The sequence below is a fragment of the Sesamum indicum genome, linkage group LG12 (genome assembly GCF_026168435.1).
Source record: "Sesamum indicum cultivar Baizhima isolate 11 linkage group LG12, ASM2616843v1, whole genome shotgun sequence".
NCBI classification, from domain to species: Eukaryota; Viridiplantae; Streptophyta; class Magnoliopsida; order Lamiales; family Pedaliaceae; genus Sesamum; species Sesamum indicum.
This window is the reverse complement of record NC_142668.1, coordinates 11,748,588-11,776,241: the sequence shown is the minus strand read 5'-3', so window position 1 is coordinate 11,776,241 and position 27,654 is coordinate 11,748,588. Positions and strand designations below refer to the sequence as shown.

Genomic DNA, 27,654 nt, shown 5'->3' with positions numbered 1-27,654 from the left:
GTATTTTTTAAAGTAAACATGGGATATCATATCGTTCTTAATGTGGCCTCTGAAATATTGAAGTAAACCTTCTACTCTTCCTTCACAAGAGAATTCAAATTCAAAATATTTATTTAAAAAACAAAAAAGGAATAAAGGGATAAAAGGAATATACGATGCAACTTGAAAATGGAGTAGCTATCACCCCATTTATCAAAAGGAAAAACAAAAACAAAACAAAAATAGTAAGAAATGAACCTAATTTAGATTAATTATAAATTTGATTTTCTTTTATAAAATTAATTAATTATAACATTCAATACTTTTAAATATTAAAAATAAATTTATTACGATAATAACAAACAACTATTAATATAAAATAAACACGCACACACCGAAAATTCAAATCCATAATAACAAAGTTTCACCAAAAAGCAAAGGCTAGTTGCAAAATTTTTCCAAATAATATACTTTGATTGCTTTGGGTGATTTGCTGCTGACACATTTATTTATATATTATGATTATGATGTGTTTTTGTTCCAAGTTTTATGAGGAAGCAAAGCTTATTATATTTATGCTGACACCTCCCATTATATTTATTACTTTCCCATTAGCTTCAATGTCAAAGTAATTTACATATGTAATTAACAATACTTAATAATGTTTTAATCAATAAATTAATTGAGTTTACTAGTATTTTTTTTAGTGGGATTATTATAATTAATATTGAAGTACACTCGATACAGTGTATAAATTAAGTTTTTATTATAATTATTAATTAAATAAAAAAAAGATCGAATAAATAACTAATTATAATTGATGAAATGAATTAATTTTTAGATGTGTATGATCAGAAAATTATTAATAAAATCAAGGGTGAATTAAATTGACACCCCCCATAAGATCAGATAAGAGTAAGTAAATATTTTTATTTTTTGTAAAATTACAGTTACACCATATGATGTTATAGTTATAATTATAATTATATTTCATAATCTGTGGCAAAACTTACAGAAACGTCCATTTTAAAATATTAAGCTAATTTCCCTTGAGGGGGTATAGCTATAATTTTACAAAAAATAGATGACGTTTATTTATTTTGATCTGATCTCATGTGATTTCAATGTAATTTATTCTAAAATTAATTGCTAAAAAATTATTGCTATTTGTGAACGAACTATGTATATCTTTTGAGTATTTTAGACAATTTTTGTTTCGTATAGTTAATTTAGAAATTATTTTTAAATAAATATTATAGATATAAATAGAATTTTAAATTCAAATATTTTCAGAATGCTTACGATATTACTATTAATTATTCTGAACTAAAATCAAGAAGGAAAAATATTACTATTTTTTCATTCAATTAATCAATTAAAATTCGAAATTTATTTTATAGTATGATTTAATCAGAATTATGTTATTTCCTTTTTTCAATTTTCTGATCCTGACGTTCTACACGAGGCAAAAGGATGATAAGACGGTAATACCCTTGACAGGTTTGCGAAATCAGGAGGTATGAGTGTAAATTCGATGAGTGATGAGGGATATAGAAGGCACTGAAAAATAGCCACGTAGCAGTTAACGGTAAAAATATAAATACACAAAATACAATACAACACAGGAATAAGGCGACCATTAACAGGTGATTTTCCATTAAAACTCTCTCTCTCTCTCTCTCTCTCTCTCTCTAAATTTGCAGAAGTTATTCTCTCTTCTTTTTCAATCAGATCCCTTAATTTTTCTCCTTCATTTTCATGCTTCAATTTGGTTAAGTTTTCGGATAATTCTGATCAAGTGTTCTTTTAAAGAATTATAATTTTCTTTCTTTTTAATTTTTCTTGGATTTTTTTTTATTATTATTTTCGGGCTTTGTTTTGAAGCACATATTCGTACATGCAATACATACATTGCTCTTTTAAGGACATAATCTTGGTGGGTTTTTGTTTTATTGTAGTTTTGATGATCACTGATCACTTTCATGTCTGAAATTAGGGTTTTTGCCCCTCTTTTTCTTGATTTTTTCTGGCAGGAGTCAGAAGTAATTTAATTGAATTTGCTGCTGGTGAGTTCAAAGGTTGAAACTTGCAAAAGCTTGGAGCTTTTTCATGATAAAGAGGTTAGTTTTTTTTTTTTTTTGAGCTTTCCGTTTTTCAGGGTTCTTGAATTGGATGATTGCTCTGGGTTCCTCATTTTATGTTGCATGTATCTCTACACTTAAATGCAACCAATTTGTTGTTTGGGTATGTGGTTTTTATTTATATCTTGCTTGGTTGCTGGGAGAAAAGAAAAAGATAAGCTTGAATTGAATGTAAATGAAGAAATCTTTGGCATAAATAAGTAACAAGTTCAGAAACATGAAACTTGGTGCGTTGTTGATGAAAATCTGAATTTATTGCTTCTGTTTCTTACCCAGCATTATTTGATGAAATAGATGCATTTGATGCATATGGCAGTTAATCCTGCTTTATTTGGCAGTCGTGTCAGAATCTTGTAGTTTGTTCTTGACTGGTTGCAATGTTGAAATCTTTGGACTCATTGATATGGTATTGTTTTAGTTCCTTTTATTGATCATGGATATATGTGGTTAGCGTGTTCCTTAATCTCGGGCATCATTGGGTCCCACAAGTCCCATCTTTTACTACATTTACTTTCATGTACCGGTTTTAGACATCTGGATCTTTTGAAAGCATACTGATCAATGTAATCAAATTCTCTCGGATGATTCTTATTAATTCTAAATAAGGAAGCACATGTTCAAAAGTTCACGTTTTTGTTTTGGGAAGTACCTTTACTTATTGAGCTGTTCCTTTGACTTGTAAAAACTTTCTCTCCCAATTGCTGGATTTTGTATCTGTTCTCAGAATGGCTTGCTCACTTTCTCATAGTATTACAAAAATTTAATCTTTGCCTACACTTGTTATCTTCCAAATGTTCACTTCGTTGTTAATGTCTTTGTGTTCTAATTTTCCATGTTGGTTGAAGACTTTATTTTGGTGATCTATAGATGTACCATCAGAATTAACTCGGTCACACTATTTATATGGTGAATAATATCGCATTCTCTAATTTCCGGTTATTCTTGAACGTCTTCAGGGGGACGAGATCAATACAATTTTACAATTAGGCCTAGAATGTTTCTGTATTAACAGGCATGTTGTTTGCTATTATATTCTAATCATGAATTGAAAAACAAAACAAACTGTAGAAAGAAAAACGATATTGTATTTGTAAGACAATGTTGTTAACTTATCACTTAGTCTATTGCATGCAGTCTGTTGAATCACCCTGATGGAATTGTTTTAGAAATTCTTAAGTGCCATCTTTGAATCAGTTCCATATGGAATTTTAACTGCTACTCCGCTTCTGGTGTCATCAGAGAACCTGAAGCACACTCAAGTTTTTCTTATTTCCTATTCAGTTGAAGTTTAATGAAACTTTAACCAGCCAAATCTATGCCGAACTCTTACAACGACGAATTGCTTTTGTAATTAAGCACATGCTAACTTATGCATTCTATGAACTAAAAAATGTGTATATTACCTTGAAACTCAAAAGTAAAATTCAAATTTAGTTTGGACTACGCTATGGCTAGCTTGAACATACTATAAGCATGTTGAAATTGAGCCTGTTTATGGTTAAATATCATTCATTTAGTAATTTGTTTAACAGAGTTTGTGATGAATGTTAACCGGAGCATTACTGATTTGAAAATTCATCAAAAGTATATTCAGGGGAAAAATTGATGCTTTCCACTTTTGTTCTTTCTATCATTTCCTTTGACAAATAACACAAGCCTATTGACTCTATAATTGAACTGTTGCTCAGTTGTCTTTCCTTGTACTTAAGATGTTATCAACTAATAGCTCTTATTACCTTGCCAAATAAGATGTAAAAAATTTGAATCGATTACAAGAAATTATAACACAATCTTTTCCAAGTGAAAATGCTGGAACAGGGAGGACATGGTTGAAGATGGTAACTCATTCCTTGAAGAGAAGGAATTATGGCTTATCCTAGGCATGTCTTTCCATCTTGTTGGATTTGTATGCCTTTACTCATCGGCTTAGCCATAGTTGTTGAAGCCGTATGGCATGTCATGCCACTTGCTCCTGAGCCCGAGCATTTTACTGTTTTTGGGGACTGGGGAGCATGTGGAGGTAGATTAGATTAAAAGCCAATGCCTATTATAATTGGAACCAAGAGAGTTATCTCTTTATTCAAGCTTTCTGATTATATTTACTATTGCCAGATACTGAGTTGTTGATTATTCATTCTTGCATAGAACAAAATGATTAATATGGCTTCAATTAATCTTTTATTGATGTTTTGTATGTGCATCTGATATAGGCATCTTATTCATCATGGGTCACCGGAACATTCAGTTCACTGGTCATATGATTGATATGGAAACAGATCAGCAGGGTCATAGCCATCTACATCCTGATCCATGCATCTTTTATGGGAATGTGGCAAATTTCCCTCAGCCTAATGTCCACTCGGTGGTTCCTGCACCAGGAAACCAATGTAATTTTAACTTTCATCCTATGCCAGATCGTCATGATGGTGCCTTATTTTATGGTATGCCACCATACAACGCCGTCCAGCCTCAACATCAAGCAGCAAATCTTGATCTAGCTGTTGCTGCACCATCTGGGCATTTTAATCCATATCTGGCCCCCCCATCTGGTATTAGAGATTTCCCTGTTCAAGTAAATCACAGGGGACATGATCAGTTGTCGCTTTCAACCACTCAGGCAATCATTGGTATTCCTACAGACAGTTACTGCAGAAACATACCCTATATAGATGGTGTGAGAGGATCATTTAAGAGAAAGAACGCAGAGGGGCCTCGTTCGAGTTTCCAGTTTCAAAATGCTTCGGCTGGCACTAGTTCTTCGATTGGCCCTATTACTGCTCGGCCAGCAGAACTTGACAGTACGCAGAATGCTGCTTCTTTTCTGCCACCCGAATATGGTCAGAATGACCCAGCAGTGATTGTCGAAAGCGGATCTATCAGAAGTACGAGGGACAGGACCAGTATGATCGGATCTGAGTCTGTTCTTGCACATAATGCTAGTCATTTGATGCAAGGAAATTATGTTGCTCCACCTGTTCAGTTGCCTGGGAACCCTTGGTTGGATATGCATTTTAGTGCAAACAATGGTGATATTGGCACTTTTGCATGGGTTCCGGCTCCTAATTTGCCCCATGTACATGGTATTTATCTAGCTCCAGATTTATATCCTTTTATCTTGCTATAGGTCGTATGTTTGTTCCCCACTTTGATTTTGCTTTTCCTCCCTAATTTCTTTGCCTTTCTTGGCATCTCAGCTGGTTTTCTTCATACATCTATTGCTCAAGGCCATCCCAGTCCTCATCACCCAACTCCACCTATCCAAGGGATGAGAGGATACAATGTCAACTATCCATCAGAATTGGCGACATCCTCACGCAGAATACCAACGATTATATCTTCAAATACTGGCATCAGGCCTTTCCAGGATGTTGGAGATGCGGGCCCTACATTTCGGGCGCCTATACCACCAACCAATGTTCGGTTGTACAGGCCTCATCGACGGGAAATCATACTCGATGCAAATGCAAGGCACCGCAACTTTTCGCACTTGAGAATTTTGCCAGAAGATGTAATATGCTTCTTTCCTCTTCTACCCCTGCTTTCATTTTTGTCAATATCCCCGTCTCTTTTCTCATAATTCACTGCATTGCTTGGGACTATATTATGTCTGAGAAGGCCCAGTAACTATTTTGAATGTTTGCTATGGGTTGCCATTTTTAGGAAGTTGCTATCCTTGAGATTCCCCGGTATCACGAAGCAGGAGATTCCATTGATCAGCACAGAGATATGCGTTTGGATATAGATCACATGTCTTATGAGGTAAGTTGGGGGTTTTTTATGTTGCTCTAGTTATGGCCTATTAGATATGTTGCAGCTATTTGTGTAGGGCGTCTGAATTATTAATACGTGCTCAAATCCAAAGTTTCGTTGTTGACATCATGTCACAGGAACTTCTTGCATTGGGAGAACAGATAGGCAGTGTCGGTACTGGATTGTCTGAGGAATTCATCCAAAATAACCTGAAAACAAGAACTTTTACCTCGTCCCCAGCTTCCGTGAATCTTGAAGACCCAACTTGCCATGATCAGCAGAAAATCAATTTCTGTGTTGTGTGCCAGGTACTTTTCGTTGATTTTGTTCATCTCAGCAGAAAATCAACTTTTCGTTGTTTTATTTTATACTGATACTGAGGTCATAGTTATAAAATATGTATAACCAAGAAAATAAATTGGGCTTTTATGTAGACTGATTACAAGTATGAAGAAAACATCGGAACTCTTGATTGCGGACATGAATATCACGGAGAATGCATAAAGAAGTGGCTCCTTGTGAAGAATACTTGCCCTGTATGCAAATCCACAGCCTTGAGCGGCAAGGGGAAGGATTTGTGAGTAGAGGGCTGTTGTGAGAAAAATTAAAACCCCTTTACCTTTTGGTTCTCTGACTAATTATTATTAAGCAACGAGAGAACTTTCTCTTCGTGTATTATAATTATGTATATACATGCAGATATATGTATGGCTGCTGAAACATTTCTTGGCCTTGCATCTGCCTCTCAATTTGTACAGACTGGTTCGTTTGTTCTGTTATGGATGAATGAATTCTCTGGTTAAAGTGCTGTCTGTTGTAGATTTGGCAGTTGCTGCTCTTTTTTTATAGACCACCGGTGGTGATTGTATATTTTTGATGTTGTCTCCTAATAGACTGTAATGCTCCTACGTAAGTGCAACTTCAAATGTTTTAACATCCTACAAAAGGACATGCCAATTCTGTTTCATGATGTATGAAAACTTTAAAAATGGAGTTTTACTCATTATATATCTGAATTTGATATGGTACTTCTGGATATCTCTTGGATGTGTATTTCATATTTTAATGTGTTCAAAAATTAAACCAAAAAAAGATTTAATTGGAATCTTTTGATACATATATCAAATAATAGAATATAATATATCTAACTCTATAATTTATACTTTACACGCATGTAATGATAACATCATTTCATGGTAAATTAGCGAATTGTTGGGCCATATTGAATCGAAACAAGCATGGACATATCGCTGATTTGCATTTGTGACACAGAAAACCGCTCAAACGCCTAAACCAACTCAATCAACAATAACTTCATTGTAATTTTAAAAACTCAATAAAAGTTCAAAATTTTGAATAGCATCATGAGTTTGTTTACGCTCCCACATGTTGAAAAAGTAGGAAATGAGCGTAACGGTCTATAAATATACAAAATTTAAATCTATTTGCATTCAGAGGACTGAACAATCTGGGACAAATCACTTTCAGGTGGACCTGAATCAATCAGGTAATAAATATAATATATTTATTATATAATTTAAATAGAGTGATAATTACATGATAAATATAATCACACTCGTTATGTACATGTAATTGATTCGATCAAACCATGTTTGATATGGATAAGAATGCTCTTGAGGTTATATAAGAATTTCAACCCTTCAACCATTAGACAAGATAAATTTGATACGGAAAAGAATGCTCCTTGAGGTGATATAAAAATTTTAACCCCTCAACCATTAGACAAGATAGTAACTAATTGTGTAGAATCAAATGCCATCTACTTTCGATGTATTCACTGCACATTATGGTAGAATCATGCTACTATAAGATGCATGTGCAAGATCTAACCAAACTGCATCATAAATAGCACTAAAGCAGAAGTTGTCAAATGACACCAATAAATGCAACATAATACAACAAAGGATTTGTAGATTCATAAATCGAGAAAAAAATCAAATGTAGAAAAGCTATGTAAACTGAGATTCATGAGATAATTTGCTAGCAGCATTTCTAACTCCAAAACTGATGGCAAACTAACTCAACATAGGTCGCCAAAAGGAGAGACCAGAAAAGAGCCATTGACATTATAATGTTTTCCTGGATTTTAAGGTCGAACCAATCCTCAGTTGACACTGAATCCTGGGATCATACAGAGCAGCAACTAACCTTTTTCAGTGCCGAAACATCATCCTTGCCCCCAACATTTATGGTTTGCCCTTTCGGCAAAGCTGCAGGGTCATCTCCAATATCAAGCGCTTTACGACTAACAATATGGTATATTTGAGTGAGCACTTCTGTGAAAGCATTCTCGACATTCATGGACTCAAGGGCAGATGTCTCCATAAAATAGGTTTTTTCCCTCTCAGCAAAAGCTTGGCCATCCTCGGTGGAAACAGCACGAAGGTGACGCAAATCTGCCTTGTTGCCCACAAGCATAATGACAATATTCTGGTCTGTATGATCTCGGAGCTCTTTCAGCCATCTTTCAACATTCTCGAATGTGACATGTCGTGTAACATCATAAACAAGCAATGCTCCAACAGCCCCTCTATAGTAGGCACTCGTGATTGCACGGTATCTTGAGGCACACAAAATATTAGAGAAGTTAAAATCTCATACATGCTTGTAACAAATAAACAAAACAAGAGGAGGGGGGTAAAGCCACAGCAGAGTGCTTCCACCCAACTTCCCACTACTTTGTCATTTGTGTTCCTGTTGTTGAGAAAGAATGATGGTGGTTACTTAAAAAGATGGTAAATAATCTTTATGGGTATAGGTTCGGACCTTGAATTTTAGTACAGAACAGGCAAGGAAAAAGCAAGATGTCTAAAACATATAGCACAAATTACATTAACACTAAGGAAATAAATTTTCTTCAGTGTTTTCGACACTGAAATTCAAGATCCAACAGTCCTTAGATTCAACATCTTAACACAACATTTTATGGTGGTTGATGATACTGTCTGGTTTACATTTGGGTATACCCATTATCTTCAATTGTTTACAAGCCAACATCAAAGACCCTTCTCACATGCCAAGTACACCAGGAGCAGAAAGCCAAATTTCAGCATTTTAAACTCCAAAGACATGGTCTACCTCACAAGACGTCATAATTATTTCGCTGAAATATCACTTGCAGAAAAGGTCTACACACATCACCAATTCCCAGTTACCACTTGTCCCAAATATTACTCTAGGTAAAGAAAAACCCATGTTCTTGGATAACCTATCAGATGTCCATCTACAGCCTTCATTCCACTCGATCTCAACTGCATATTCAACTGCAATGGAACTTGTATTTCCTAAACTAGTCCCCCTCCCCATAAACCCAAGCACATTTTGCTCAACGGATCTGGTGCTGTTCTACACTTGTACTTGTAGGTATTAACGACCCACTCCTGATCTACATAATCATTAAAAGATAATACTAAAATCAGCATCATTCTCTTTATCCCTCACTAAATCCCATCACCACAACCCTAAATCCCTCCTTTCAGTTCAAAATTCAAAAATAAATGCAAAAAAGCGGCAAAACTCCAATTGGTTGCTACCAGTAGCTACAGAAGAACAAATCCTAGCCTTCTAAGCAACATTTATTGAAAAGAAAAATGTAATACCGCTCTTGGCCAGCGGTATCCCAAATCTGAGCCTTGACGATCTTATCATCGACGCGAATACTCCGCGTGGCAAATTCCACGCCTATAGTAGACTTTGACTCTAAGCTGAACTCATTCCGAGCGAATCTCGAAAGCAGATTAGATTTTCCAACACCCGAGTCCCCGATCAGCACCAACTTGAAGAGGTAATCGTAGTCGTCCTCCGCCCTGTATCCCCCCGCCATTTCTACTAGATGCTATACAGTATACGAATACGCAGCTATACACGCAATCGTGGTGACTGAGATTTTCTTAAATTTTAGGTTCTTTTTTCAAAAGCAATTTGAATTACAATATCATAGTAACAAGAAATAGAGTAGAGATGTCCCCGAGAAGTTGACGGTGGGTGTGAATGTAATGATGAACGCTGGGAGAGAGTAATTAATACAGAAGCCCAAAACAGGTGCGAATTTAGCTGACCCAAGCCAACTATTACCAGCTGGTTATTTAACTGAATTTACGGGTAAATTACGTTTACACCCCACAATTATATCTAATTACATAAATATACTATATTATTCACAAAATTACAAGAATATTTTTTTAGAATTTAGTTGTAATCACAAGTACACTTCATATTTAATGACGAAATTTTATACAAATACTCTCTGAATATATTGTGCTAACACCCTAAACAAATGTGTTTATAATTTCATAAAAAGAGTGATGTTTTTGTATAATTATGGAAAAAAAAATAATTTATTCTTTGTGATATTGCAAAAAAGTAAATTATCCCCTTATAAAAAGAAATAACTATTTACTCCTTTTTTTTTTTTTTTAAAATGAAACAATTTACCTTTTTAGATAGAAAGGTAAATTACTTTATTCCCAAAAATACATGAATAAATCGTATTAAACTCTAATTTCAGGGACTGGGAATGCAATTTACTCTAATTATAATCATGTAATGTTGACAGTGTCTTGATTATTGGTTGTCTTGTTCAATCGGATTCAAGATAAACGTGTGTATGTATGACGGTTTCGATTGTGTACACAGATGACAATAGTACACCAGTTGATCTATACATATCAATGTATTTAAAAAAAATAAAAATAAAGATAAGAAGGTAAACATAGTTGGCACAATTTTTTACTTCTTTGCTTTGTATTTTAATTGATTAAAATTTTAATTTTACCACTTATGACCCGATTTCATGTTTGTATCTTGCAATTTGGCCGAATAAAGTTAGTAATTAGTTGGATTGAAAAAATAAATCAAATTATTTAATTTCATTTGTGTTTGAATATTTTATTTAATAATTTCAAATTGAGCATATAGAACATATTTCATTTTAAACGCATTTTTTTTAACATTAAAATTCATTATTTTCTATATTTTCAATTTGGACACATAGATTCCTTTAATTAATCGATTCGAGAACGCATTTCAAAAAATATTCCAAAATTCATCAATTAACCATAACAAAATGCAATGGCCCCACCACGCTCCGAGATAAAGAAGAAGTCGTAGTCGAATGTCTATTAGTTTAGTTGAACGTGATAATACTGGGAAGACATAGCTGGTCCTTCTATAGTGTATACACCTCAAAATTACTACGTGTTTCAACTGTCACAAGATGATTGATTTCAATTAACTTCATATATGCAAGCTATACAAAAACTTATTATTCATATGTTGATCTTGACCTTGGTTTTGATTAATCAACCATATGCATTAGGATATAATGTTTCACCAATTTTATTTCCATCATTTAGTGCATATCATGATTATGTGAAGTTCAGTTCTGCAACACTAGCAAGTCTATTGGATATTAACGCTAGTGATGATGATAATATTCAATAAAATGAGCCAACACAGAATATGAGTGAGAAGATATAGACATGAGTGCCAACATAATTGCGGAAAGGACAAAATTTTTAATTTTTGTATTTATTGTAATATTTATAATAATTAATTATAATTTTTTAATTAATAAATTTTTAACATGAATTATAGTTAAAAAATATTTAAATTTATAATTAAATAATTATAATATGTAATAATATATATATATAATATTTAAAAAGAGAAAGAAAAAATTGAGTCTTGGACCTCGAGTCACTAAGTCGTGGATAGCGTCTTTTTAATTTTTTTTTCTTCACGTCCACGACAACTTTTTTAAAAATTAATATTTTATTATATATGTATTTATATATAATTTTTGGAAATATTTAAGCAAATAAGGCCCCAAGTGTCCGAACCGGGCAAATTGCACGTCCCCACCGAGTCGTTTGAAGTCCCGTTTGTCGGATTTATCCAAATAGGCTGTGCAACGTTACAGATTCCACTTTCCGTTACGACTCTTCTTCTTACCAGCAATCAAGCTCTAACTCCATCCTCCGATAGCCACTCCCAGCCTTCTCATTCAGCTAATTTAGGAGTTTGTTAACGATGGAGAGCAAGAGTGCGGCGGCGAGGCCGGCGTTTCCGGCGGAATTGGAGTACCAGTCGGGCTTTGGCAACCACTTCTCGTCGGAGGCGATAGCCGGAGCTGTTCCCCGTGGCCAGAATAGCCCCCTTGTTTGCCCTTACGGTCTCTACGCTGAGCAGATCTCCGGAACCTCCTTCACCTCTCCTCGCAAGTTTAACCAGCGCAGGTTATATAAAAATATATTAGTTTAATTATTTGAGAATTCATTTTTTTCTGTTCTGTCGATCATTTAGTGGAAGAATATTTGTGTGAGCAGCTGGCTGTATCGCGTTAAACCATCGGTGACGCATGAGCCGTTCAGGCCTAGAGTCCCCAGTCACGGGAAGCTGGTGAGCGAGTTTAATGAGTCAAATAGCTCCGCAACCCCGACTCAGCTACGGTGGAAGCCTGTGAAAGTTCCGGAATCGCCAACTGATTTCATCGACGGATTATATACCGTATGTGGCGCGGGCAGTTCTTATCTGCGGCATGGTTTTGCAATTCACATGTAATTGGTATTTCATGATTTGTCTTCTGTTTTCGGTTTATCTGTCTCAATTTGTACTTGAATTTCTTCTATTCTGTGACTATTAACCTGCCATCTCTAATATAATTAAACTGCTATCTGTACAGACGGTTTTCAGGATATGACTGTTTATATATTTAGATTGTTTTAGTAGGGTCAAGGCTAAAACTGATCAAGAATGGCCAGGGTCATTTTGCATCCTATTTCCTGCTAGATGCATTTGGCAATGCAAGTTATGGAACTAGGGTCATAGGAAAAGACGGGATGCTAACTGATGCAAGCCTGTTCAGATAAAGGTGCACTGTCCAAGATGCCGTTACATGCCAAAATATTGAATGCTTTGGGGATTCATAGAGTCAAGTAGGGATGCTAACGTTGGCTACTTAGCTGTAATGCCAAATGAATCACATAGGAGTTTATTGACTCTTTTATGTTTGTTCGAGTAGTTGAAGGTCAAGGATTCTTTCAGATTTAGCATGGCCCATGTACATTTCTCCAGGGTGAACCTCCCAGATGGAGATTCTTAATGGAAGTTCTATTTTATCTTAGCCTACTTGGACTATGTAATTATTTCTATTTCATTATGATTAATCCTTTTCGGTGGGGGTAGAGAGGCATATATAGCCATATGAGAGAAATAAGGGCTTCGAAAACTGTCTTTGGAACTTCACATATATTTGTCTAACATTAATTTGCATATATACATAAAGCATATGCATATAGAGGTATATTTTTAATATCTTAAAGTGGGATTGTCAACAATTTTAAAAGGAGAGCTTATAAGCTCCAAAATCAACATGTATAGAAATTATAAGCTTTCTCAAGAGAACATAGTCTTTATCCTTTACTCTACTGCCTCTGGTGTGCTTTTACTGATACGATACTGCTAACCTACCTAAACTTTTCTAGTTTTTCCACCTACAAATGTATTTCTTGAAGTTAATAATGGGACTGGAGGTTTTTTGGCCTTCAATTTGGAAGTTGAGAAAGGAAAATTATATTCAGATATGCACCTTCTTCAACTCTAACCTAAAAGTTCAATTGTTTGCAAAATTATAAAGGTAAAGATTCATGTAGTTGCAAATATACCATGGCTTTTTTTGTAGAACTCTGTGTTCTTGTTAAGTCTTATCTTGTACTCATCTTCTCTTTGTGTCACTTGCAAGCGTCCTCCAACCCCTTCTTTTGGCTTTTGGTTGGGAAAGTTTCTGTGGAAGGCTGTTGTATGAAGATCATTCAATTGATTCATGTTCTCTTTGAGAAATTCAAGTGCCCGTTTAAATGTAGGTACACTGCCAACAAATCAATGGATGATTGTGCATTTTGTAGTGCTGATGGTGATTTCTTGATTGTTCCTCAAGAAGGAAGTAAGTGATGCATAACCATTACTAATTTCATCATTATTGCAGTAACTTTAAGTGCCATCTTCACTTGAGCCTGGTGATGTGGTAGTAATATGGTAACTTTGACACGCTTACATGCATCAACTATTTTAGTTGAAATAACAACTATTGAAGTTGTGCTTCTTGACTTTCCTTTATTTATATCAAGTTCTCAGTTTCCCAAATGTCTTCAGTCCAGCTAAATGTTATGGATCTTTTCGCTCCACATTTGTACTGTTTTTTCCATCTATTCTCCCCCTCTCTTTAATATTTCTTAAAGTTGGGAGTATAGTTTGAGACTTGTTCTTCTTTTGAGCATTGGCTAGCCTGGCGCTCTTCCTGCCATTCCTTGCAGACGAAGGTAGTTTTGCATACTAATACGAAGACCTTCGCATGCTGCTCTTGTAGGGCTGTGGATCACTACTGAATGTGGAAGATTGCAAGTGTCTCCTGGTGAAATAGTAGTTTTACCTCAGGGGTTCCGCTTTGTTGTTGATCTGCCAGATGGACCATCAAGGGGCTATGTAGCTGAAATATTTGGAACTCATTTTCATCTTCCTGACCTTGGACCAATAGGTGCGTCCAAGCATTCTGAAATTATTGTCCCTCTGTGGTAATATTAAACAAACCAATAAATGCTCTAATAATTCTTGCAATGTACTTTGTATTCAGGTGCTAATGGCCTTGCTGCTTCAAGGGATTTTCTAGTTCCTGTGGCCTGGTTTGAGCATCTCCCTCGTCCAGGTTATACCATTGTGCAGAAGTTTGGTGGTGAGCTCTTTACTGCAAGACAAGATTTCTCTCCTTTCAATGTGGTAGCATGGCATGGAAATTATGTTCCCTATAAGGTGGGCATCTTTCCGAATCCTATTTTTGTAAGTTACTGTTTAAGGATGGAAACAGGTGGGATGACTCTATTCTCCCCTTATACTATATAGATGATGATTTATAACATAACCTCTCTCTCAGCCTGATGGAGTACTTTATGTTTTCAGTATGATCTAAGCAAATTCTGCCCGTATAATACCGTTTTGGTCGATCATGGTGATCCATCCATAAATACAGGTAATTGGCCATGATTAGCTTCACTATTTCTTGTTAGTTGATTCCTCTTGCTTGTATGTGCCCTTCTTCCTCAGGATTGTGATCTTTTTTCTGCAAGGCCATCGATTTGTAGTATCAGTGTCAGTGCTAATTTTCTGAAATTGAATGCAGTTCTGACAGCACCTACTGAGCGACCTGGTGTAGCTCTGCTCGACTTTGTCATTTTTCCACCCAGGTGGTTGGTTGCTGAACACACATTCCGTCCTCCATATTATCATCGCAACTGTATGAGTGAATTCATGGGTCTCATTCACGGTGGTTATGAGGTACAACTTATGGATTTTGTCGGAGTTGGTGATATGCACCATCCTTATCCTCTTTGCATGTGTCTGATACAGCTTAGCGACCTGAACCACTAGGTGCTACATAAATAGAGAAATCAAACAAAGTATGTATTCGTATTTCTCCTTGTCTTCAGTAAATCTTGTTTTCAGGCAAAAGCTGATGGATTTCTTCCAGGCGGTGCAAGCCTGCATAGCTGCATGACTCCTCATGGTCCTGATACAAAAACATTTGAGGTAATACACTCTGTTAATGCTCAAACAGAGAGAATAGGCCTTGTTTGTTTTCAATTTTCATTTGTTTGAAAATGCAAAAACATGTTTATTTTATGTAATTTAAACGATAATATTTTCATATTCTTCCTACATCAATAATTGCTTTCAAGACCTGTTAGTCCTTGCATGCATGGTTTAACCAGCTTGTGCGATGTGATTCGGGTTCGTAACCCATAAATGTTTCTCGTCATTCCTCTGATGCCATTATGAAATTCCATCAGGCAACAATAGCCCTTGGAAATGAAGCAGGACCAAGAAGAATTTCAAACACCATGGCTTTCATGTTCGAGTCGTGTCTAATGCCTAGGGTCTGCCCATGGGCGCTTGAATCTCCCTACATGGATCATAATTATTATCAATGCTGGATTGGTCTGAAGTCCCACTTTACATATGAATCCGTCAACAAAGATGGCCAGGATGTGGCGAATGGGCATGGCGACCATAAGTGAAAAGAATAAGAACAAGATGATAGGCTCCTGCATTGCAAGAAGCTTGCCTGCCTTGTACATGATCAAATGTGCGACTTTGCGGTGTAAATTAATGTGTCGTTTACCAAGAACATTTGAAACCTGCATGTAAAGGATGCAGTAATGTAAATATAATTCCATAACCATATTAGGTCACACAAACTTCATGTGAATGCTGGACGCTAATTATACAATAATTATAAGTATATTTATATAATAGTCACGTCTTTCAGATGAGCGTATCGGTTATATGATGAGTGAAAAAAATACACTGTTTGTACATGTGATTTGTTTAGACCGGATCCACACTATAAGTATCTACATTTCGTTGCACAACATTATAGACTCATTTAACAAGAACTAGATGCTTCTGTTGAATTCCACAATCGCACAAATTGTCTGATCCATTTATACAGCCCAATAGGATCTGGGTTGGCCCCACCCTAAAGCGGAAGTGAGTGATGAGTGGTGGAGCCTGCCTGAATAAAGAAGTGGGAAGTTAGGGAAGCCCACACACAATCACCCCATTAAGTGGCTGAGATTGTGCGTAAAGCTGAGCCCATCTCTTTTCTGGATACACTATTATTATGATCCGAAGGTGAATCGAATAATTTAACATTTTATTTAAAATATATTTGAACTTTCCTTAATAAATATAACCTATGTGGACTACCACTAGGCCCACCTTTTACCTGGCCCCACTTGGCTTCAGGCTCTTTTCTCCTTCCGCGATCCTTGTGTCCTTACGACTCCCTTTAGGCTTTAGCCATTTCCTTCTCAACGTGAGTCGTCGCATCTTTTTGAATCATTCTATTTTTATATGTATTAAATTATATTTATTAAAAAAATTCGAGCAAGCTCGACAACATCATCTTCAAACCAACCAATTCGTTATTCTCTATATCTATTTTATCTATGTCTTCACGGTTCATCAGACTATTCAAAATCTTGAAAAAATTAAATATTCTTATTCTTAAATTTATCGATTTCATCAATTCTTTTATAAAAAAAAGAAAAAAAAAATCACCACTTGGAAAAGAAAGGTATTACGTAAAATGGTTCAAAGCAAATTAAAAATAGGGAAAATTGCATAAAACCCTCCTGTGTTTTTAAAATTTAGCTAAAAACCCCCTGTGTTAAAAGAATAGGCAAAAAACCCCCTATGTTTTCCAAATTGTTGCATACTCTCCCATTCCGTTAGATGAACCCTAACAGCATTAAATTTTTGCTAAATTGACCGTTATACCCTTCTTATAACAACCATTGATATTTGAATGTAAAAAATAAACGGTCCAGATCTTAAGTCATTTAAATATATTTTTATTTATATTTATTTATATATACATTATATATATCGTATATATATTATATATACTATTTCATTCCGAATCTTCTCTCTATGATTCCATCCTCGTCTGAAAGAATTTTCGACCATGGCTTATACCATTGGAATCCTCTCCTCAAGACGAAGATATCCATACCATCAATTTGAACTTTCATCGACCGGAAAGACTGGGCTTTGAGCACGACCGTCAAAGCTTCTTGGCTTCGATTCGTCGTCGTCCGGATGAATTCTGGCCTGGGACGACCACCAATAGATTCGCCTCGACGTGAAGATTCGAACGAGACCAACCTTTCTCATTTTCATCAAGTTTTTGCTGAGATCCAAAACTTTTAAATTTATTTCTGCCGTGATGTTTGTTGGGTCGATTCGCCGCCGTCTTGACGAATCACGGCCTGAGACTACCACCGTTCGACTCCTCTCATCGAGACGATTCCAAGGAGACCAAGATTGCCCATTTTTATCACCGCCGGCGACTCGTCGGCGTCGGAGAAGACGATGGAGAAGAATTAATAAATAAAAATTATTTAATTTATCAAAATTTAAAAATAATAAAAAATAATAATAAAAAATATTAAATGTTTAATTTAAATATATATTAATAATTGAAATATAATATTTTATATAAGTTAAAAAAATGATATAATTTTTAAGTATTTTTGTATTTATTTAGTATATTTTATAAACAAATATTAAAATATATTTAAATTAAATAATAATTTAGTAAAGTATTTAATTTAATAAAATTTTAAAATAATAAAAAATAGTAAATGCTTAATTTAAATATATATTAATAGTTTTAGTATAATATTATAAAGGTTAAAAAATTGATATAAATTTTAGGTATTTTTATATTTATTTAGTATATTTTAAAATAAATATTAAAATACATTTAAATTAAATAATAGTTTAATTTGATAAATGATATAACATTTTATAAAAGTTAAGAAAATCTGATATAATTGTAGGATTGTTATATTGATTTAGTATATTTTATAAATAAATATGAAAATATATTAAATTAAATAATAATTTTATTTAATTTGTAATATATGATTTTTATTTATATTCAAACAAAAGGGACAAATTGAAAATTTGCTCACTTAAAATCCTATTTTTGTAGTATGTTTGTGAGGGAATATTTAGTTGTATATATAATGAAGGAGAAGGGTATTTTGGACTATTGTACTATCAAAAAAGCTGAAATAGGATAAAAAAAAAGCCCTACTCTCATTTCCACCGCGTGTACAGCACCTTCCGTCAGTTTTGGACGGAGGGGGTCTTTTTTGCAGGGTTTCAAAATTCACAAGGTCTTTTATGGCTATTTATTTAACATAGGTAAGTTTTGTGCAATTTTAGCATAACACAAGGGGGTATTATGCAATTTTCCCTTAAAAATAATGAAATGGGGAAGAAGAGATGAAATTGTGAAAAGCATGTGCATAGCCTTTCTTGGGAAATTGATGCTACCATATTAGTGAGGCAATCACAAATCACAATATTATAATAAATTAGGGAAAAAGGAAAAACAAGTAGTAGTAGTAGGGTATTAAATAATAATAATAATAAAAAAAAAAAAAGTAGTAGTATTAGTAGTAGTAGGGTAGGGTAGGGGGTAAGGGGAGGGTGGTGGGGTGGATAGCTGCTACCTCCCACGTGCAATAATGTCTCCCTTTTGAGTCCTACGCTGTCCCAACCCATGTACGGATACACTGCTGAGAATTTCTTGGGATCATAATTAAGATTTTATTAAATAAATACGACAGCGATATTAGCCTGATTTATAATTAGGTAAGAATCTTTGCTTTTGTTAATATATACTTAGCTGATTTTTGGGGTATCTTCAATGTGAATTTGTCTTCCCTTGCACATGCCTCCTACTTTCACAAATCCATCCCCTTCTACTCACAATATTATTAGGTATAGTTTTTAATAAAATATGTAGCAAGAAATTATCCCTTAATTAAGAAAATAAATCTTAATTAGAGAGAGAGGGGGAGTTTTGATATGTTAAATACTGAATTTTCTAAATGCCCATTAGATATATATGTAGCTTAAATAATTTCATTTAGAGGAAGAAGGACAGAAATGTAATATGACATAACGCATCACATATAAATAAATATTATAATTATTATTTTATATGTGCATGTCCATTATAGAGCACGCTGTATGAAACTTACTAACTATTATGTAAAATCATATATTTGAATTGAATTCAACTTGTGTATCGAATGATTATTTGAAAACTTTCTCAATAACTATACATATATAACGTGTGTCTGTGCTGTAGGCGAATCGTATATTTAATTATTTTTTTATATTTTCAACTTGTATCAGTGTATGTTATTAATTTTTTTTAAATATAAATTCATTTATCTTTCAATTTGTCAACATACATTTAAGGTGAATCAAATGTGGATTGATCAACTCCTGTTTGAAATAATTTGAAGTGATAATAATGAATAATATTTAGGTGTAAAAATGGGAGACGGAGAGGATGAATGAATTGAGAAATAGATGAGAATTGAGGAGGCCCATAGTCTAAGAATCATAATCTAAAGACATGTAATAATTAAAGTAGATATATAAAAACACGTACTTGAAGAATAATAAATGGGCAGAATGCCTCTCAAAAAATAAAGATAAAAGGCCACTATAATTAATTTTGAAACATGCTTAAGGTAGATTTCGGAAAAAATTATGATAATTATGAGAGGAGAGAGAGAGAGAGAGTATAGTATGACAGAAGGTACTTAGACAGGACTTCGAACTTTTCGCTAATGATTATTAGTGTCTCCCTAACTATTTTCAATATTTTTAAAAATAAAGCAAGAATAAATGCCTATAGTGGAAGCTACCAAGAACAAGCCTAGAGAGAGAGAGAGAGCATGTGAGTGTGATTTGGAGACAAAGCAAAGAGTGCACATGGGGGGTGGGTACATATCATTCTAACATGCCCCTTTTCTTTCACAGCTCATCTCCCCCCACCTTCAACTCTCTCTCTCTCCACTATCTACTCTTTCACCTTCAACGCCTATATATAATTTTCGTCGGTTTAATTTTATTACTTTAATTAAAATTATAATTACAATATTGTGCCTTAAATATATTGTGTGTTGCCTATATTAATGGATTGGTCCAAAAAAATCTAAGCAGCTCAAAAGAAAAAAAGAATCGAGAATTCTAGAGGAGTGTAAAGTTTAAGGTGCCTCCCAATAGGCCCAATTCGAATCAGAGCCCAAGGTGTTCCCAAAAAGCCAATAAGGGTAGAGCCCTCAGAGAGTTTGACAGGAGGTGGCCCCAAAAAATAAATTATCTAAAATAAGTTAAATTAGGCCAAACCCAAGAGGGCCCAAGATGCAAGAAGGCCTTATCGGCCTATAAGGAAGCTCAGGGACTTGAAATTATCGGGCTAAAGTTAAAACTCATATAACGTGACGTCCACAAGTGGCCTAGGTCTCATCCATGTCGAATCTCTGAAGGCACACCTTACAGGATCATATAAGAACCAGCAATCCCCTCGGGGACACATGGAGTATCCAGCTAGAAGTAACCTATAAACCCTAAAAGATGGGATTCCAATTGGGAGAAGGCGTTTCCTCAACCACCTCCTAAAAAATACAAAAAATATATTAGAAGATATCCTCATTTGCAATGGGCTCTAACTGCCCCTCGAGAATCGTGGGTCTTCAACCGTTAAGAGATAAATCTCCACAAAATTCAGGGGATCCTCCAACCACTAGGGACCCTTATCTGAATCCACGAGGGATTCAGCCTTATCCAGTCATATTGAGATAATTCTCCACTAAATCTATGACATCCAACCAACTAAAATTTGTCTATAAATAAATAACTCCCCTAGCAAGAGAAGACAATTTTTACCTTTAGACTACAATTTGAGCCTACATACTACAACTTTAGCTAAAACGAAAATTATTTCTTGTATTTAGAACTTTACTTCAACATCAATCTTTCTTTTGTACATGAAAAACAAGGAATAACATCTCAATCCACTCATTTACGCTCTTCAATTTTCTAGCACTTTATTTCACTACTTCGCTCTCCAAGTAGACCTGAGTACTATTTTTACTGATATCAGTATGATTGTAGAGGAATCCTCCATTTTTAATTGTTGTTTTAAAAAAAAAATAAACTAGTACAGTGTTCTTTTGATTGCTACCCAACTGAAATGGGTAGGCATTGAATCTTCAATACAAGATTTGCAAAGCACAATCGTTAGAACGGAGTGGAGGATGGTTAAATTAGTCCACAATTGATTAATACAATTATTGAAGTATTCAGGAAGGGTGGGGTAGCCAAAACTTATACCTGATGCATGGAGGCCAATATTTATAGGGAGGCTTAATTGTACGATTTTACATGTGTTGTAAATATTAAAATGATCTAATAGTTTAAAAAAAAGGTTAATTATACTGTTTTGGAATAAAATGAGGAAATTGTATTTTTAATTTCATAATACAGAAGTTCTTGCAAGTTTAGTATTATATTTTTTTGAATTGATCAAGTTCAGTACTATATAAAATTAATTAAAGGCTGCATTACATAATATATATTACCATTAGCTTTTAATGCTTTTGTAAAAAATTAACAACGATGTGTAATGTGAAATTCAACTCCTTGATAGGACACTCAATTTGATCATCAACTGAAAAATATAATACCAACTTACAAGAATGCAAATCCCTCGAATGAAATCTAGGTACGGGATAGAGAAAAAAAGAAAGAAAAGAAAGATATGAAAGAGAGGATGGAGGGAGAGGGGGAGGAAAGTCACATCGGCACGTGGAGGCCTGATTCCCCGCTTATTAAACTACTACTACTTTCCAGTGAAACCGTTGTTATTGGGATCACCCTTCTTCTCAAACCAGCTGTTGCTAGCTGTCCTATTCCCCCATCCCAACCCCCCCATGTGACCCTGCAACCCCCCCCCCCCCTCCCCCAATAGGCTCTGTTCACCAACATTAACAGAAACAAATGTAACTATAACATTATCATGCCATCTTCTTTCTTACATTGCTACCTATACATATAAATAACTTATCTCATTCCTTAAATCTCTCAACTCTTTGTCCCTTAGAACCATCAACCAAGATTTTGTCCAAAGTCGTTACTTACTCTTGTGATTAGTCGCACCCACCCAAGCTATCTAGGTTGTCGCGCTTTCTTGCTCAGTGCATGGAGCAGCTACCGCCCAAACCCCCCATTACTATGTCTATGTCCATGTCCCACAATTGGCCTTCCTTTCCATTCCAAATCATGCCCACTCCCTCCACCGCCGCCCCGCCGGGTTCTTGGATGGATGACTTCCTCGACTTCTCCGCGTCGCGCCGGAGCGCCCACCGCCGCACTGTGAGCGACCCCATTGCCTTCGTGGAGGCGCCCACGTCGTTCATGGAAGAGTCGCATGACAATAACAACAACAATGGGTTCGAGAGGCTGGACGATGAGCAGCTCAGGAACATGTTCTCCGACGATATCCCCGCCACCAGGTCCTCCTCCAACCCCTCCACGCCCTCGGATCAGAACAGTACTGAAATTCATGAGAAGAAATCCTCACCCGAGCACCACTGCCTGCAGCCCAAGGCTGAGCCTGGAGAGGTGGATAGTTCATGCAAACCGGCCGCGGAGACGTCGACGCCTCCTGAGGCTAAATCTTCTGACAATACTCCCGCCGCAGGCGATACCATTGTCGACCCGAAACGGATCAAGAGGTACAATTAATGAAATTGTTCGAATACTAATTATCATTAACAAATCAATTGGTGCAAAACCCTAATCAAGAAAAATTCCCTGTAAATCTAGCTACACATTTACAATTCAATATTCGCAGATTAGATTATATGATTAATTAATAATGTGATTAGAGCTAGTGTTTAATTAATCTGGGTCATTAATTATTACTGCATTAACATAATTCAGAATCTTGGCGAACCGGCAATCAGCTCAGAGGTCGCGAGTGAGGAAGTTACAGTACATTTCTGAGCTAGAAAGAAGTGTAACCACATTACAGGTAAGCATATACATATACGTATTTTTCTTAATTAAGTATAGGTACGCCTAATTTTGTACTAATTAATTAACTAATGATGATGTTGTAATGCAAAGACTGAGGTATCAGCATTGTCACCAAGAGTCGCATTTCTGGACCATCAGAGGCTCCTACTGAATGTGGACAACAGTGCTCTTAAGCAGCGCATAGCCGCATTGGCTCAAGACAAAATATTCAAAGATGGTAAGACCTCCCAAAAACGGTTTATATTTAACGCTTTTTATGTGTTCAATTAATTATATCGCACATGCAATCACTCACCTAATTTCTTGTTGCTCTGACAAATAATTAAAAGATTCTTGAATTAAAAAATAAATACATTTGAATTTTATTTATGACGTAATTATATATTAATTTAATTTTAAATTATTAACTGATATTATTAAATTAACATGAATGATGTAATTCATTTTTTTTTCAAATTATGCATATATATATATATTGATTATGTTGATCCAATGATCACAGCTCATCAAGAAGCACTTAAGAAGGAGATCGAGAGACTACGAAAAATCTACCACGAACAGAACATGAAGAAGATGGACAACAAATCCACCGCCGACGCAGCCGCGCCACCGCCAGCTGCAGCCTTCAGCAAGAGAGGTTGTACGGAGGAGGAACAATAATTCTGTGGGTGGAGAATGAGCGGCTATGATGCAATTCTAGGAAAAGTACGTACCAGATTAATTGGCATGCGATCACATGGGGTGTCTCTATCTTTCTAATCTAATGCTGTCGTGGTAGGGCCATTCTTGTTGGACACGTGGACAGTTGGAAATCATGATCATGACTTGATGATTTTTGTAGTACTCTTAATTGTGATTATTCTTAGTTAGGTTTCGGATTGTCAAGAACAATTTCTCCTTGTCATTCTTATTTCATTTTTTTATTATTAGACTTCTTTGTTTTTTGTTATTTCATTTTTTCTATTTATTTCTTTATTTTTTTAATCTGTAATGTAACTCCTTGAGATATTAACTTACTGATTTTTGGGTTGGAGATTTATTAATTATATTGCTATAATGTTGTATTATAGCTAGAGTATTATTTTTGGTTCAGTGAATATATATATATATATATGTTGTATGATTTATTATTTTATTTTTAAGAAATGTATAAAATGTTAATTAGTTCTATTATTTATTTATGTATTTAATTAAAATATAGACGCGTCCTTGCATGATTTTTAGTTGATCGAATTCTAAAAGACAAAGTTACAATGAACTGAGTTTTTTTAATATTTCTGAAAGGATTATTTAAAGCGACTTTCATCCAACTCTTCAATAATTGATAGTAATTTTAATTAATTTATAAAATTACTTCATTCTGAAATAATTAATATATTAAATTATATATATATATATAGTTGGCCAAAAGTTTTAAATCTTACAAAATGAAATCCTTGTATGCTATGAAATTCGAATAATCCAATACGCTCGAATTAATTATAATTAAACTTAAAAATGATTTAAAAAGTTTAAGTCAGCGAGCAAATAGACCCTTGAGAAGATGGTGCTTATATTGGGATAATTACTCCATCTCCCTCTAATTTAATATAATTATACTTAAATTTTATATTATTTGTAGAATTATATCTAGTATTTCTAATATTATTTCTATTTAACAAATTGACCTCGTTACATAAAATTTATCAAATTTATTGATATTAACAAAAATAAATCAATATCAATTTATATGTACCTCGATTGACTTCTTGCAGTGTAAATAATATTTTGCATGTAAAGACGTATAGCTTGTGTAGTTTTTTTCACAAAGATTGGATTAGATCTTCTTATAAACCATATTCCATCTTTTACTCTATTCAACGTATATAAACAGGTCAGGTGTATAGAGAAGATATTGTGTATTTTATTTATGGTTAGATCTTATATGACTTAAAATATATTTTTGGTCATGTAATTTTGGCATTTATTATTTTTATCCTTTATCTTTCTAATATTGCAAAAATATCCTATAACTTTATTATATTTTGCAAATTTGGTTCTTTTGATGAATTAATTTTGCAAAAAATTGAAGTAATAAATCATGTGTGCCTCACGTGCTTCATTCAAATTGAAGATTTTGTTTTGATTAGTTCACTTTCACCAACATGGATGAAAAATTAAAAAAAAAAAATAACACGACAATGATTTATTTATGCAATTTTTGTAAAATTCGGCACCAGAAAGGACCAAAATTGTGAAATATCAAAAAGTTTCAGGAATATTTTGCAACTTGTAGAAAGATAAATGATAAAAATGCCATAATCGCGAGAAACACATTATTTATTTCAACAATTTTTTTGCAAAATTCGGTACTTAAAGAACCAAAATCTCAAAAAATTAGTTAACTATTTTACAATCTTAAAAAGATAAAAGATAAAAATACTAAAATATCAAAATTATAAAATAAAAAATATATTTAAACTGATCTTATACGAGTGACATATGTATGTAGATTGAAACAACCAATTTGTAACAGAAAATTCGAGCTGTATGCACAAAAACCTGTTGAAAGCGACTTTATTCTCTTCTTGAATATCTCCACATTGAAGTCAATATGCATTGGCATTAATATGATACGTTAACCATTTTTACTGCTAATTCATGTGTGTATGTGTGGACCAAGCAGGGAAACTTAGGAGTTGAGATGGGAAAAGTGTGTAGTACAACAACATTGTAAAAAGACACACACCTGTACTTGTGTTGTCAAGGTTCTTGCATACTCTAATGCTGCCTGAACGGTAACACTAGCTAGCTACCATGTTACACATTTTTTCACTACGTGAACGAATCAAGAAAATCTTGATTCGGAAATGTATGTATTCAGAGTCATGTCCATAAGGTGAAGAAGATTTTGGTGAATTTTCCGTGATTCGTTCTGGCTCTCCATTTCTTGAGGACCATCAGTATCAGTATCAGCATCCAAATCCCTCTATCTTGAGCCATGGAGTTTTCAACGATCCGTTTGCTCCGAAAATAGTATATTAAATGCTATTGCGGCTGTCGATGTGCCTCCACTGAATAAAAATAGCATAAAGAAGCTCTGGGGACTTAGACTCACTGTGTCGTTGTCCACACATTTCTCCCATGCTATATATCAAGCTGTTTTCCGAGTCCTTCAACGTCCCGCTTTCAAATATACGCTTAATAATGCTTCGTCCATGTCGGGAATCAACATGGCCCCCTTTGGAAATGCCTAACATAAGATCCACGTAAGAATATTACACGCCTGGCCGGCATGCACATATATATATATATGAAGTAGGATACGAGATCAAACACAGATGATCGGGCCGAACGTAAGTAGTACATAAAAACTAAAGAGTTGTAATTAGGAGGCGCAATGGTGAAGCTCTTGCATTGGCAACGAAAAGTTTGGCTGACTGGGGCTTCAGGAAGGCAGCAGGAATCTCACCGTTCCTAAGGGCCTATGCCATGCGTATGCCTCAGGTGTTGTGAAATCCTTGATGTTGTTCGGGTGCAAATGCAAGGCTTCCACCAAATAACCCCTCACGAAGACATCTTAGAAAATCCAACAAATGCGTTTCCGCTTCACGAACAATCAAACCCTGTTCGAATGTGACTGAATCGGGACTACGTACCATCGGTGTGGTGTTGTTGCAATGTCACCCGCAGCCGCATCAACTTCCTGCTCAACCAAATCCAGGTTTTCTTCATCAGTTCTCATGATGTAAAATGGTCTTATGATGTCAAACTTGAAAGTTAAAAAGAATATATCTCACCTTCAGTTGGACTTGCTTCACCAAATCTGTGTAGTATCCCGACCTCGGCAAGTACTGCTGCTAATTCCTCCCAAACAACATTGCAGGTCCACATGGTATTGTGAAATCCTTGATCGTTGGCGTACAATAAGTTAGTAACAAATCAATCGATATTAAATATCACTTCTCATCTAGTTTTTTTTTGTTAATATCAATAAATTCAATTAATTTTAACCAACATAGTACTTATTTGTTAAACGAAAATAAATCTCAAGGGTACTAGATGTAATTTCTCAAATCAGATGACTTATTTGTTGACCAACGCTCTGATACCACCGATTATTTCCGCTGTTTTATGTTAATGTAATTTTCGGTTAATATCTTGTACATCTTTATATATTATTTCTGTAATCATAAATGGGCTCTCCACCCAATAATAATTACACCAAATTTTAGAGGAGAAAAGTGTAACTAGCCCTTTGTTTAATGTGGATCTTGTCGAACCCAACTTGACTCCAATCAGAATATGATAAGCATTT

At 34.7% G+C, this 27,654-nt stretch overlaps 4 protein-coding genes across 5 annotated transcripts; 3 read left to right on the top strand and 1 right to left on the bottom strand.

Moving 5' to 3' along the window:
* Positions 1-1,667: 1,667 nt before the first annotated feature.
* LOC105165420 (putative E3 ubiquitin-protein ligase ZFP1) lies at positions 1,668-6,674 on the top strand. Its single transcript, XM_011084421.3, has 7 exons — positions 1,668-1,915; positions 2,013-2,099; positions 4,331-5,200; positions 5,315-5,628; positions 5,781-5,879; positions 6,008-6,178; positions 6,305-6,674. Exons 3-7 carry the CDS (start codon positions 4,345-4,347, stop codon positions 6,449-6,451), a joined length of 1,587 nt encoding a protein of 528 aa, XP_011082723.1. The 5' UTR covers positions 1,668-1,915; positions 2,013-2,099; positions 4,331-4,344; the 3' UTR covers positions 6,452-6,674.
* Positions 6,675-7,717: 1,043 nt separating this feature from the next.
* On the bottom strand, positions 7,718-9,945 carry LOC105165421 (ras-related protein Rab11B). Its single transcript, XM_011084423.3, has 2 exons — positions 9,491-9,945; positions 7,718-8,451 (listed from the first exon to the last, which is right to left on the bottom strand). The coding sequence occupies exons 1-2, from the start codon at positions 9,712-9,714 to the stop codon at positions 8,019-8,021; spliced, it is 657 nt and encodes a 218-aa protein (XP_011082725.1). The 5' UTR covers positions 9,715-9,945; the 3' UTR covers positions 7,718-8,018.
* Positions 9,946-11,732: 1,787 nt separating this feature from the next.
* HGO (homogentisate 1,2-dioxygenase) lies at positions 11,733-16,210 on the top strand. Of its 2 annotated transcripts, XR_016062969.1 has the most exons (10): positions 11,733-12,127; positions 12,218-12,448; positions 13,754-13,833; positions 14,257-14,424; positions 14,521-14,696; positions 14,844-14,913; positions 15,064-15,218; positions 15,291-15,340; positions 15,412-15,470; positions 15,731-15,811. XR_016062969.1 is itself a non-coding variant. In XM_011084424.3 (9 exons), exons 1-9 carry the CDS (start codon positions 11,922-11,924, stop codon positions 15,956-15,958), a joined length of 1,398 nt encoding a protein of 465 aa, XP_011082726.1. In that variant the 5' UTR covers positions 11,734-11,921; the 3' UTR covers positions 15,959-16,210. The 2 variants fall into 2 exon arrangements, 1 of the variants encoding a protein (XP_011082726.1); XM_011084424.3 differs by lacking the exon at positions 15,291-15,340 and having other exon boundaries at positions 11,734-12,127; positions 15,387-15,470; positions 15,731-16,210.
* Positions 16,211-22,344: 6,134 nt separating this feature from the next.
* LOC105165424 (basic leucine zipper 34) lies at positions 22,345-24,438 on the top strand. Its single transcript, XM_011084427.3, has 4 exons — positions 22,345-23,053; positions 23,262-23,352; positions 23,448-23,574; positions 23,860-24,438. The coding sequence occupies exons 1-4, from the start codon at positions 22,518-22,520 to the stop codon at positions 24,015-24,017; spliced, it is 912 nt and encodes a 303-aa protein (XP_011082729.2). The 5' UTR covers positions 22,345-22,517; the 3' UTR covers positions 24,018-24,438.
* Positions 24,439-27,654: the final 3,216 nt, after the last annotated feature.

Bases quoted from the DNA above. Each gene is read 5' to 3' on its own strand.
- LOC105165420 (XM_011084421.3), top strand. From the start codon at position 4,345: ATGGGTCACCGGAACATTCAGTTCACTGGTCATATGATTGATATGGAA. The intron at 5,629-5,780 runs GTAATATGCTTC...TGCCATTTTTAG, and splicing joins TGAGAATTTTGCCAGAAGAT to GAAGTTGCTATCCTTGAGAT. The intron at 5,880-6,007 runs GTAAGTTGGGGG...ATCATGTCACAG, and splicing joins TAGATCACATGTCTTATGAG to GAACTTCTTGCATTGGGAGA.
- HGO (XM_011084424.3), top strand. From the start codon at position 11,922: ATGGAGAGCAAGAGTGCGGCGGCGAGGCCGGCGTTTCCGGCGGAATTG. The intron at 13,834-14,256 runs GTAAGTGATGCA...CTGCTCTTGTAG, and splicing joins GATTGTTCCTCAAGAAGGAA to GGCTGTGGATCACTACTGAA. The intron at 14,914-15,063 runs GTAATTGGCCAT...AATTGAATGCAG, and splicing joins TGATCCATCCATAAATACAG to TTCTGACAGCACCTACTGAG.
- LOC105165424 (XM_011084427.3), top strand. From the start codon at position 22,518: ATGGAGCAGCTACCGCCCAAACCCCCCATTACTATGTCTATGTCCATG. The intron at 23,054-23,261 runs GTACAATTAATG...AACATAATTCAG, and splicing joins GACCCGAAACGGATCAAGAG to AATCTTGGCGAACCGGCAAT. The intron at 23,353-23,447 runs GTAAGCATATAC...TGTAATGCAAAG, and splicing joins GAAGTGTAACCACATTACAG to ACTGAGGTATCAGCATTGTC.
- LOC105165421 (XM_011084423.3), bottom strand. From the start codon at position 9,714: ATGGCGGGGGGATACAGGGCGGAGGACGACTACGATTACCTCTTCAAG. The intron at 8,452-9,490 runs GTATTACATTTT...GTGTGCCTCAAG, and splicing joins GATACCGCTGGCCAAGAGCG to ATACCGTGCAATCACGAGTG.